Genomic DNA, 13,282 nt, shown 5'->3' with positions numbered 1-13,282 from the left:
ATTTGAACGATTCTGATTCCGATTCCGATTCCTTGTTTCGATTCCGGTTCCTAACGATTCTCGATTCCGATTCTTTTAAGAGGCGGGGTCAAAAAAGTTTAGCTAACCTTGCTAACCAACGGTCTTTCTGAAGGAAATACTCCTTCTGTAAAAATACTTTTTTTGTCACAAATTTAGCATTTTGCCGAGATTTTGTTATTTTTAGAAAAGTGAAGCCGCACTTTGGACCGCCGACGTAAGCTACTCATGTTCGACTCGCGCGGTTATGCCAACACTTCCGGTAGACGCTTCTTCGTTGGTGTTGTTCAGCGGTTTCTTCTTCCGCTCGGCGGACTGTAAATATCGAAACTAGGAATCGAAATTTGAACTTTTGAACGATTCCGGGAAAAACGAAAAGTTAGTCTCGGTTCCAATCGATACTCGATCCTCGATACCCAACCCTAATGTTCATGTACTTTAGTATTTAGGTGGAATATAGGTGTGTCAAAGAATCTTGAGGTTTTAATTGTAAAAGAAAATAGATAAATTATTTTAGAGATGGGGATATAAGCATAAATATAAATTATAATTTATTAATAAATTAGGGCTGTGCAAAAGTTAATTGCGATTAATCGCATCCAAAATAAAAGTCTGTGTTTACATAATATATTTGTGTGTGCTGTATATAATTATTTTGTATATATAAATACCTATGCATGCATGTATATATTTAAGAATTATTTGCGCTTAAATTCTGTATATATTTATAAAAAACATAATCTATATTGTATAAATATAAATATTTTATATATGAATAACACATTTTCTTAAATATATACGTGCATGTGTGTGTATTTATATATACAAAATAATTATATAAAGCACACACAAAAATATTATGTAAACACAGACTTTTATTTTGGATGCGATTAATCGCAATTAATTTTTGCACAGCCCTATAATAAATATAATTATAAATAATGTAAAAATGGTTATTTGGGATTATAAAAAAATAAAGAAAATATTCAATATACAATTATGACTTTTCCAGTCCTGGGAGTTATAAATATTACAAATAATAATTTTTAAATAAAGAAATAAAAAAAAATAAAAAACTACAATAAAAATGCTACAAAAATGTATTACAGGCCTGGAAAACAATTCAATTTATATATAAACATAATTAAAAAATATAAACAATGATTTATTTATATATAAATTATATATTCATACAGTAAAATATTATTATAAATACAAGTAATAATCTAGCACTTTTTAAAATAATTTTAAAAGATCACATGTGTCACCTGATGTTCTTGGACGCATTGATGATCTCTTTGATCCTCGGCACTCCCAGAGTGATGTTCATGGAGGCGACCCCGGCGAAGTGAAAGGTCTTGAGGGTCATCTGAGTGCCGGGCTCCCCGATGCTCTGGGCACACAGCGCTCCGACGGCAGAGCCCGGCTCCATCTGGGCCCTGAGCAACACACACCTCAACTTATTCATTTATAGAACACATTTAAAAGCTAGTGACGCCTTCTCTGTCTGTTTTTTTTTTTAGCATATTGATTATTTTTTTAATTTATATTTGAGCACCATAGAGCAAGCTCTCATCAGAAACTGTGTACCGCTGTGTGTGTTACCTCATATATTTGTCTCTGCAGGTTTCCAGAAACTTCTCCAGCTGGGTCGGAGTGATCCTGTCCAACTGGTACAGAACTTTAGGCTGTAATGGATCAGAAAACAGGCCGTCAGACACTCACACCTTCACTCTCACTCACTCTCAGTCACACCCTCTTGCTCTCACTCACTCTCTCACACTCTCTCGCTCTCACTCACTCACTCTCAGTTACACTCGCTCGCTCTCACACTCACTCTCTTGCTCTCACTCACTCAGTTGCACTCACTCTTTCACTCACTCACTCGCTCGCTCTCACACTCACTCACTCTCAGTCACACTCTCTCGCTCTCACTCACTCTCTCGCTCACTCTCACTCACTCACTCAATCGCTCGCTTACACTCTCACTCACTCTCTCGCACTCACTCACTCACTCGCTCGCTCTGTCACACTCTCTCGCTCTCACTCACTCACTCTTTCACTCACTCACTCGCTCGCTCTCTCACACTCACTCACTCTCAGTCACACTCACTCGCTCTCACTCACTCTGTTGCACTCACTGTCTCTTTCACTCACTCACTCGCTCGCTCTCTCACACTCTCAGTCACACTCTCTCGCTCTCACACTCTCACTCTGTCACACTCGCTCACTCTCTCGCTCTCACACTCTCTCGCTCTCTCTCACTCACTCACTCTCTCGCTCACTCTCACTCACTCTCTCGCTCTCACTCACTCACTCACTTTCGCTCACTCTCTCGCTCTCACTCACTCTCTCGCTCTCACTCACTCTCTCGCTCACTCTCACTCACTCACTCAATCGCTCGCTTACACTCTCACTCACTCTCTCGCACTCACTCACTCACTCGCTCGCTCTGTCACACTCTCTCGCTCTCACTCACTCACTCTGTCACACTCGCTCGCTCTCACACTCTCACTCACTCTCAGTCACACTCTCTCGCTCTCACTCACTCACTCTGTCACACTCGCTCGCTCTCACACTCTCACTCACTCTCTCGCTCTCTCTCTCACACTCTCAGTCACACTCTCTCGCTCTCACTCACTCACTCTGTCACACTCGCTCGCTCTCACACTCTCACTCACTCGCTCGCTCTCACACTCTCACTCACTCTCTCGCTCTCTCTCTCACACTCTCAGTCACACTCTCGCTCTCACTCACTCACTCTGTCACACTCGCTCGCTCTCACACTCTCACTCACTCTCTCGCTCTCACTCACTCTCTTGCACTCACTCACTCACTCACTCGCTCTCTCACACTCCCTCACTCGCTCGCTCTCACTCACTCTCTCGCTCTCTCTCTCACACTCTCAGTCACACTCTCGCTCTCACTCACTCACTCTGTCACACTCGCTCGCTCTCACACTCTCACTCACTCTCTCGCTCTCACTCACTCTCTTGCACTCACTCACTCACTCACTCGCTCTCTCACACTCCCTCACTCGCTCGCTCTCACTCACTCTCTCGCTCTCTCTCTCACACTCTCAGTCACACTCTCGCTCTCACTCACTCACTCTGTCACACTCGCTCGCTCTCACACTCTCACTCACTCTCTCGCTCTCACTCACTCTCTTGCACTCACTCACTCACTCACTCGCTCTCTCACACTCCCTCACTCGCTCGCTCTCACTCACTCTCTCGCTCTCTCTCTCACACTCTCAGTCACACTCTCGCTCTCACTCACTCACTCTGTCACACTCGCTCGCTCTCACACTCTCACTCACTCTCTCGCTCTCACTCACTCTCTTGCACTCACTCACTCACTCACTCGCTCTCTCACACTCCCTCACTCGCTCGCTCTCGCTCACTCTCTCTCTCGCTCTCACTCTCTCTCTCTCTCACCTCTGTTGTTCCGTTGTCATTGATGCCATACTTGTCGCGTGTCTTTTTGATTCTCTCCGAAATTGTTTTTATGAACTTTCTGATTTCCTACAATTGAAAAGAATTTCAAAGCATTTAGAAAGCAAAATTACAAGATATTTTTATATAATTACATGAGCAATATTAACCCAAAATGCAATGCAGAGCTCACTACCTGCAGCAAGATCATTCATACCAATTCAGCTACAGTATGCACAAAAAGTATAAAACAGATAGAACTGGATAAATCTCACAGATTCAGTAAAAAATATAAAATATCACCTCAATACTCAAAATATTTTTTTAGATATATATTAGATGAAACATTATTAGAAATGTTCACGTTAATGTATTAAAAATGCTGCCATCGCAACAAATGGAAATGAAATAAGTTTTAGAACTTAAAATTAAATTAAATAAAAACATTTTTACAACGGAAACTAATTAAAAGGCCAAAATCACATAAAAATACTCAAATTACAAAAAAATAATAATAAATACTACAATAGTATATAAAATAAATCTAAAGTATCACAGATTTATAATGACTTAGAAAATGATTTAACTTCATTCATGATGATTTAAATCATTCAGCAAAATAATTTCTTTTGATTTGGGGTGAAATATGAGGCACTGAGTCACATTTTGAGGCCTTAAATCTTCAGACTCACACAAACCTGAAAGCCTCACACGGCCGGTTTGAAAGCGTGCATCAGGATTAGTGTGTGTAGATCAGCATCAGCACATTAACACTGGTTACTACATGCTGAACTAAACTCACACCCGCTCTCATATAAACACAACTCATCTAAACTCACACATCATGCTGATGATGCCGTACAATACCTGTAAGTACTTGTCACTGCCAGTGTCTGTCAGAGCCTTTAAACGAAACACACAGACACTGAGCGGAAACGCTTCAGTTGAACGCATACAGGAGAAACACCGACTACAGAAAATAAACTAATAAAATAATGCTTTTCAGGTGTTACCCTTCATGTAGTGTGTAACAGAGCAGATTGTGAATGTAAAAGGGCTTGTCTCTTAAAAGAAAAAAGTGATTCTGAACTGAAACTTAACTAATTTGCATAATGCCCGCCTCTGGTCTCGATTGGCTAAACAGAGTCTCTTAGCCCCGCCCTCAAGCACTGTAGTGCATCCGAGACTGGAAGAGTTCGGCTCGTGTTGTTCACGTCGAGGAGACGCTGTTTTACAGTAAAACCCACGTCATCGTCACTGTTCGTCTCACTGAGATTCACATATGATAATAAGCAGTGCAAATCCGACCAATCACAGCAGGTGGGGTTTACAGAGACCGAATCAGAGAAAAGAGCTAATGCTGCAGTGTATTATGGGAATATTGAAGTGTTTTTGACCTCGAATGATTCCAAAACAACCTTTAAAATAGCATAGCGGGCACTTAAACCACGTACACACCAGTGTTGTAGTCGAGACCACCTCACTCGAGTCCGAGTCAAGACCGAGTCCAAGTCGAGTCCGAGTCGAGACCGAGACCAGTGAGGGTTGATTACCTAATTTACTTTTATTTACTTAGAGAAATCATTTTTTTATTTTACTGAATTTACTTGTAGTGTAAAAAATATGATCAGTTTAGGGTAAAAAGGCCACATAGTAGGTGGTGTTAAAAGTTATTTTATTACAATTAGTCATGCGCAGTTGCGCACTAGAAAATCACCAATCACTGGGCGTGTCAATCAATTTAAAGAAATAGTTTATTAACATACATTAATAATCATGAAAAATATTTTGAATTGAACACGAGTGGACTCGGGAATAAGTCCGAGACCTAAAAAAAAATGTTCGAGTACGAGTCAATTCCGAGTCCAAATGGACACGAGTCCATGACAAGACCAAGACCATTAAAATATGGTCCGAGACGAGTCCGAGTCTCGAGTACTACAACACAGGTACACACTCATAAGTTTTAAGTGACGAATGTGTTTTTATGCAACCTGGACAGAGGTTTAACCCATTTAGCAGATTTGAGAGATTCGCGTTTCAGTGTTGTTTAAACGCGTCTGCTCTTCAGCATCCTCACGCCAGCCCTCAGGAACACAGTAAAACCACTCGTTTTCCTTTATGAGAGTCGAGTGCATCTCCGCTTTGATAAACAGCACTCACACAGTGAAGAGCTGCCTCAAATGAGAGAGGAAAGGGTTTTGACCCCATTTGAAGATGGTCATTCATTATTTTTCTTTAGTTTGATAAATCCTCTTCGTCTGTGGGGTTGGATGGTCAATTCATACATTTGGGATCAGAGCTGTGGATCAGACACTGTAAAAAATATTGTTGGTTTAACGTAAAAAAAATGAAGTAACCTGGTTGCCTTAAAACTTTAAGTTCATTGAAATTGAAAAATTGAGTTAATACAATGAAGGAGATTGATTTAATCATCAGAAAGTTGATTTGACAGAAGAAAAAAATGTTATGATAACATATCATGTTTTTTACAGTGTCAACCAGGTCAATGTGGGGAAATTACCATGAGCTTCATGAGTTAAAGGAATAATTCACCTCTAAATGAGCTTCGTCAATTTTCTTTTCTTCTGAGAAACAGAAACAGAAGTTGTTTGGCAGAATGTTCACGCTGCTCTTTTCCAATACAATGAAAGCGACAGTGATCTTAAGCAGGTTAAATGCTCTTAACTAAGACACATTAGGACACATAATCCTATGAACGCACATAAAAAATATCAAATTATCAAAAATCCTTCCTGAATAGAATTCCTATGAATTGTGAATCGATTCGGTGTCTAACCAAAGATTTACAGCCCAAAAAATATGTACTTTTAATAAACAAACCCTGTAATTTCAGAAGTTTCAATAACGAAATGTTTTTCAGTGTTTATTATATATATATATATATATATATATATAATAAACACTGAAAAACATTTCGTATATATATATATATATATATATATTTATATATTTTTTTTTTTATTGGTCTTATTATTATTATTATCATCTCAAAAATTACAGTTTCTCAGCATGTTCTAGCCAATAAAATAGGTTTAACACAACTAGAAAAAATTATATTAGCCATAACATTTCTATGACTTTTCAGGGTCTATAAATAACACTTAAAATTCGCTCATATATGCAGGTTTTCCAAGGCTGTGGAAATAAATCAATAAATTTGGTTCATAAATAAAAATGATAGTTGTTGAGGGAATTAATTACCCAAAAAATAATATTAATAATAATAAAGTGAGCTTACCACATACCATAATCATTTTAAAGCTTATTTGATTCATTTTCAGGCATCTTGCGAACAACTGATCTAAAGTCAATTGCAGTTTATTCCTCTAGACCTCAGACTTATGATTTTTCATTTTTAATGGCATCTTTTTAGTGCTTGACAGCTCAAGCTCACGGTCTGATCTGATTGTGTGGAAAAGAGCAGCGTGAACATTCAGCTAATCGTCTACTTTTTTTGTGCTCTACTAAAGACATACATTTCATTCAGGTTTGGATCAACATAAGGGACATCAAAAGTGCGTCGTCTCACCTCCAGAAACGTGTCTCTACAGCACAGAAAGTCTTTTCTCTTCATGATGGAGTCGGTGGTCAAAACCAGCTCGTTTCTGCTCAGCGCCGGCTCACCCGGACAGCCGAACACCGCCTGTCAACACAAAGCGTTCAGACTAGGGAGGAAATGATGTGTAAAGTGCTCTTCAGCGCTGCGTTTCCACATCCCAGCGTCCTCAAGCACCATTACAATCACTTAGACTCTACAGATAGCAGTGATCACAATCTGAACAGGCCAGCTGTGATTGAACGAAACTGATGGCAGACCACAACTCTACTATTTCATAAATATCAGCTCACATTTGATGATAAACACCACAATCCCAGAATCCACCCTGATTGCTCATCCACGAGCAGAGAAAATGATGTGGTGAAAATGTGACTTTATTTAGGTCTTATAATGTGTGTATTATTGTACAGTAAAATGTACTAAAGTAGTAAAAATAATAGTTAAACAGAAAGAGATTTTATGCATGTTTTAAATTATAAAGTAAACCTCTGTTGTGCAGAAGTTTATTTTAAAAAGTTAATAAAATCATTCATTTTGCATTTATTTTATATAATTTTTTTTATTTTTTGTAAACGGATTGTTATATTTTTGTTTGATTACATTTTATAAGATTGATTATATTGTAAAAATTGTGTGAATATGATTCTCACAATGTTTGAGGATACAATTTGTATTACATCATAAAACAGAAAAAAGCGAAACAGAATTTGAGAAAAATAAAGAGATTTTAAAGGACCCAATTATCGTTAACATTTATAAATATATTGAATTGTTAGTTTTACGAATTCAATTGATTTGACGACCATTAAATTGTAATCCATACAAATAAATAAAATGTATTTTAAAAACCAAAAAAAATAAATAAAATCTAATTTAAATATGCAAATTACATTTAGATGCAAGAACTACTTCGATTTGGTCTGTTCCTCATTCAATTTGAATTCTGACATGAATAATGTCATGTTAATCATGCACGTTTTAACATTTATAAATACATAAAACGGTTAAGTTTTATGAATTCAATTGATTAGGTGACCATTAAAATGTTATCCAGACAAATAAATATAAATGGATCCCATAAGGAATTTCCGAAACAGAAAAAAGCCTCATGACAGCAAACACTGTATAATCCAACCAGCTAATTTAAATATGCAAATTACATTTAGATGCCAGATTTTAAGAGAACAACTACATAAATTTGGTTTGTTCCTCAAACAATCTGAATTCTGAGGAGGTAAGATTACATAAACTATTTTAATGAACATGTTTGTGTTTATCATGCACGTTTTTTGAGAGACCTACTCTGATGTTGTCCAGGACTCTCTTGAACTCCAGCGGCTCATCTTTCCCCTCCATGGCCGCGGGATCGAGTCCGTCTCCGCCGTAGATGAACTGAATGATGTCACCGGTGGAGCTGCGCACCGTCAGATCGTACTGAGAGCACAAGTCCTCCAGAGACTTCACCAAACGCCTCTGTGCAACACACACACACGTTGTAGAAGACACTTAGGAAAATGCTGAATTATAAAAAGTCAGTTTTGCAATGACACAAGTGCAATTAAACGGCAATACATTTTGAATTTAAGCTGGAATAATGATGGTGGAAGCGGAAGTATGTTGTTTTAAGTGGGTTTTGATTCATTAAATGCTATCTTAAAAATATCTGCTCTTCAAACCAGTGTTTATAATTACGACAATATACGGGCAACCAAACTTTATTTCACTATATTACTATTAAATCCTAATCTAGTCATGACAAACTATATATCGTTGGAAAAGTCTAAGCCTCCTAAATAGATATTTTAGCGCTGTTTCTTCCTTACAAATTATGAATGAACATTAATATATGAATTTATGACAAGAGAGCGCCTCAAAAAAAAATCGACATCATTACAAGAGTTTCTGACCTTTGTCACAAAAAGTCGACGCACACACTTTTAATAATTGAAACTTTGGTTTTTAGAGCTAGTTCATAATAAAACATAATTAGTATTTTTCAATAAAAAAAGATAAAATTATATTTTAAAAAGTAACGTAAGAAGTCCTCTAAAAAGTATAATATATTATATATATATATATATGAAGAGCTCTTTTCCAAAACGCTATAAATCCATTTCAATAGTTTTCAGGAAAACTACATTTTTTACCTAGACCCACACATTTTGTGAATATTCAAATTATCCTGTTTAAATGTTTTATTGGTTCAGTCTGAACATTTTGAACAATAATTATTAAATCAAACAACAATATTGTTAATGATAATTTAAAAGTTAATTTTATTTTTTTCCAAAACGCTATAAATCCATCCATTTTTTGTATCATTATTAGTAAAGTCATTTTTAGTAAAGAGTCAAACCTCAAACAAATAGTACCAATTTCAACATATGCATGAAAAAAACAAATTATTAAAAATGATCAATATATGATAACGATATTCAAAAAAGGGATGGGCACCCCTCCAGCACATGCACACACACACACACAGGCTACATAACATGTGAGCAAAGCGGAGCAGCATGACGCTTAAATATAAGTTAAAAAAAACAAAAAAACAAAATAAACATTTCACATTTGTTTTTAATAATATTACATTACTTATTTTTATTATTTCATCTATGTTGAGTAGGCTATGAAAAGGGAACCGCATGAGATGAGTAAGATAGGATCAAAATTCAAAAGCTGCCCAATATCGGAAAATATTTTTGGAGTGCGTCAGACATGATTTTGACCACTTATTAAGTTTTGTTTTGTAGAAAGCTTGTAAATTTCGTTTCATATAAATTGTATCTTCATTTTAATAAATGTTTCATCGACAAATTGACTGGATTAATACATTAGAAGTAAATATCAGACAATATAATCAGGACACAGAGGCGCGCAGGTGAACCGGAGCGCGTCTCATAATATGAACCGAAACACCGCGATGCTTGCCTCACACAGGCCTGAGAACTAGGCTACAGAAAGCTTTAAATATCTACTTTTAAACAAAACAATTAAAAACTAAAATAAATTGGCAACTCTCTGCGTATGTCGGCTAATTCGAAGTATGCGTTTCTATATGCGCGTTCACTGCGAAGATGGCGAGTAAGCATCATCAACTTTATCTTTGTTGCTGACACTGACAGAAAACACTAGTTTATTAATAAACAATTCAAATGTTTCATGCATAATCATTACTTTTGCCGGTTCTTTGTGGCAAGCTTTATGCATACGTTGAGATGCGGAATATGCAATTAAAAACGCTCATATGGTTTCTCTCCCAATTAATTAAATCAATATATGTGATTACTGATAATACAAATGGCTTAAATGATCTACTACTAGTCGACTAGAAAACTAGGACTCATTTTGAGGAATGAATGAACATAATAAACCTCTGTTCAGAGTGCCGCCGTGCTGGATTGTGTAGAGCGTTCATTGAATTTGAGGATTTATCGTGTTTAGGCTAAAAACAGGGCTGGCGCTTATCGCGGCTTGGAAAGAGACTGTATCTTGCAGTACATTTTAAACAAGGAAATATAGCGATTCGGCATGAAACGTTGATGGAGCAGTGAAAGGGTTCTGTCCGCAGCAGAATGACACGACAAACTCATTTTTTTTTTAAATGTCGTTTAACGCGTTTTGGAAAAGAGCTCTTCATATATAAATATATATTTTTTATTATTATTATTATATCACATATTTTAGTAGCTATCATAAATTAGGTATCATTTGAAAGCTTACGAACTTGAAATTGGACGTTGCGTTACCATAGAAACGATATTTTTTTATTAGGCCCCTCCCCTTTTGGGCATCATCTTTAATAATTTATTATCAAAACCTTTTCTAATCTTGACAAAACACATATTTTTAGAAAGGTCTGAGTCTCAAGGTTCCATATTTATTGACAGTTAAATCTATTGCACAGTAGCCTAATATAATTATTTCTGTCAATTTCTTTAAGTTAAACCAAACTTTTATTTTGACGGTTTGCTGTGAAGACCTTTGAGTTTCTGTGCGTGTGTGATGACCAGTTTTTCTCTAATGAAATGGTAAAACGGAGTCATGAATCATGTCATCAACCTGTGCATTAAAGGGTTTTACTGCACACCCTCCAGCCAATCAGAATCGAGTATTTAAACAGCCCGTGGAATAAAGCAAATTAAAAACACAAACAACATTAAAGCTTGATTTTCACCACAGGGGATCTTTAATGTTTGATCTGCTGTCGTACCTGCATGTATCCCGTCTCTGCTGTTTTCACAGCGGTGTCGACCAGCCCTTCTCGACCAGCCATGGTGTGGAAGAAGAACTCCGTGGGCGTCAGGCCAGAATAAAAGCTGTCCGCCACAAAGCCCTTCGCAGCAGGGAGCTGAAACATGAAAGAACAATCACACACACACACGTTGCTTTTATTCCACACAGCCTCTGGTTTGTGTCGTCTTCGACCTCTGATCACTTTTAAAAGTTCTGAAGCAATTCCTTCATACAAACAGAATCATAAAGCAAAGCACCATGAAATATTCACTGGTACACTGCGGTAATGAAAACACTCAGTTTTTGGACAAACTTTGGAATTAATAACGCAAATATTGCAAGAAGTCAATTAAATACATGCATTATTTCTGACACTTCAAAATAGGGAAAAACTAATTGCTAAAGTTATTAAATATAGTTCAAACGGCTTCTATAATGTCTCCTGTGCAACACAACGATTAATTAAAAATTAAATAAATTCAAGCAATTTCAAGGACCTGTATCTATGAATGTTTATTTTCAAAACTAGTATATTTACTTCTTCCTACTCCTTTTTGTACATTTAAATAGAGTTTTTTTTAAGTAATGAAAAGAATAGTTTTATTTTGTTGTTCATTTGTTTTTTTACTAGGGCTGTCAAACGATTAGTCACATACAAAATAAAGGTTTGTGTTCACATAATATTTGTCGGTGAACTGTGTATAATTATTTTATATATATATATATATATATATATATTTATATTTGAAGAGTTCAGATGCAAAAGCCTCTAAGTGCCATTTGAAATTTTCTTCTAGAATGATCATTTTTATCAAGCTTGTATATTTAAGTTCAGTGATTTCACTTAAATGGCAATGATAATTACCTATTAATTGTTATTTAAGTGAAATTACTGAACTTAAATATACAAGTTTGATAAAAAATCATCATTAAAGAAGAAAATTTCAAATGACATTTAGAGGCTTTTGCATCTGAACTCTTCATATATATATATATATACACACATATGCTTGTATTTTCAGAAATATTTTCATACCGTATACAGATTTATATATCATTTATATTATATATAAATATTTTTTATATATATATATATAAATATTTTTTTTTCTTTTTTTTTCCTCACACACATGCATGTTTATTTATTTTTTTCTTAAATAAACATGCATGTGTGTGAATTTACATATATACAAGTAATTATACACGGTGCACCCACATATATTATGTAAACACAAACTTTTATTTTGGATAATCGTTTGACAGCCCTATTAATTTTTACCTTTCTCGGATTTCTTTTTTAATTGCATTTACATGTTCAAAATTCATAATAAAGATATCAAATCAATCAACCTTTCATGGGCCTTGAATTTTTCTTTTTTTCCAGATTCACAAACTTATTTCAGGGACCCGTGGCAACTCGCTGCTAGAAGTCAATTTAACACCGCATGCATTATTTCTGAATTTTCAAAATGGGGTAAAAGTAATTGTAAAGTTATTAAATATAGTTTAAAGCGATTATAATCCATCCTGTGCAACACAACGATTGGCTTTTTGTTAATTGCATAAAGCATTTATTTGAAACCAAATCCCAGCAGACAAAGGACAAAAGCTGCTGTAATTGAAGAATCACTCATGCATGCTGGGAGAAAGGGATACAGAGCGAAGAAAACGTCTTACTTTGGAGTGCTTTTCGAAGTGAGGCAGCGAACGGTTCTCAAAGCCGTCAGGAACACGCGAGCCGCTGATGGCCTGCTGCCCGACGCAAGCGATCATCTGTGAGATGTTAATGAAGGAACCTGGAGACGCAGAGATATTAAACACACAGGTTTGTGACTCTTATAAGGATCGTACAGACACTGTCAAATCAAATTCAAGGACTTTCAATGGTTTGTAAAGGACTTCAATCAGAAATCTCACTTATCAAACAATATATATATTATCTTTCAAATTCTAAAAAGGGTAAATAGATGAACAAAAATTAATAAAACAAAATAAAGTACAACACAAGCAA

The 13,282-nt window shown here is 36.0% G+C and overlaps 1 protein-coding gene across 1 annotated transcript in view; it reads right to left on the bottom strand.

Annotated features, from left to right (window-relative positions):
* polr3a (polymerase (RNA) III (DNA directed) polypeptide A) overlaps positions 1 to 13,282 on the bottom strand; it is a 44,052-nt gene that overhangs the window by 8,729 nt on the left and 22,041 nt on the right. The window contains exons 18-24 of the mRNA XM_039650698.2: positions 12,949 to 13,067; positions 11,249 to 11,386; positions 8,338 to 8,508; positions 7,006 to 7,119; positions 3,456 to 3,542; positions 1,624 to 1,706; positions 1,287 to 1,457 (exon numbers count right to left, since the gene is read on the bottom strand). Coding sequence (XP_039506632.2) covers positions 1,287 to 1,457; positions 1,624 to 1,706; positions 3,456 to 3,542; positions 7,006 to 7,119; positions 8,338 to 8,508; positions 11,249 to 11,386; positions 12,949 to 13,067 — 883 coding nt within the window. The remainder of the gene's footprint in view (positions 1 to 1,286; positions 1,458 to 1,623; positions 1,707 to 3,455; positions 3,543 to 7,005; positions 7,120 to 8,337; positions 8,509 to 11,248; positions 11,387 to 12,948; positions 13,068 to 13,282) is intronic.

This window comes from Pimephales promelas, chromosome 17, assembly GCF_988280905.1.
Source record: "Pimephales promelas chromosome 17, fPimPro1.hap1.1, whole genome shotgun sequence".
Lineage (NCBI taxonomy): Eukaryota > Metazoa > Chordata > Actinopteri > Cypriniformes > Leuciscidae > Pimephales > Pimephales promelas.
The sequence above is the reverse complement of the archived record's forward strand: the minus strand, read 5'-3'. Positions and strand labels throughout refer to the sequence as shown.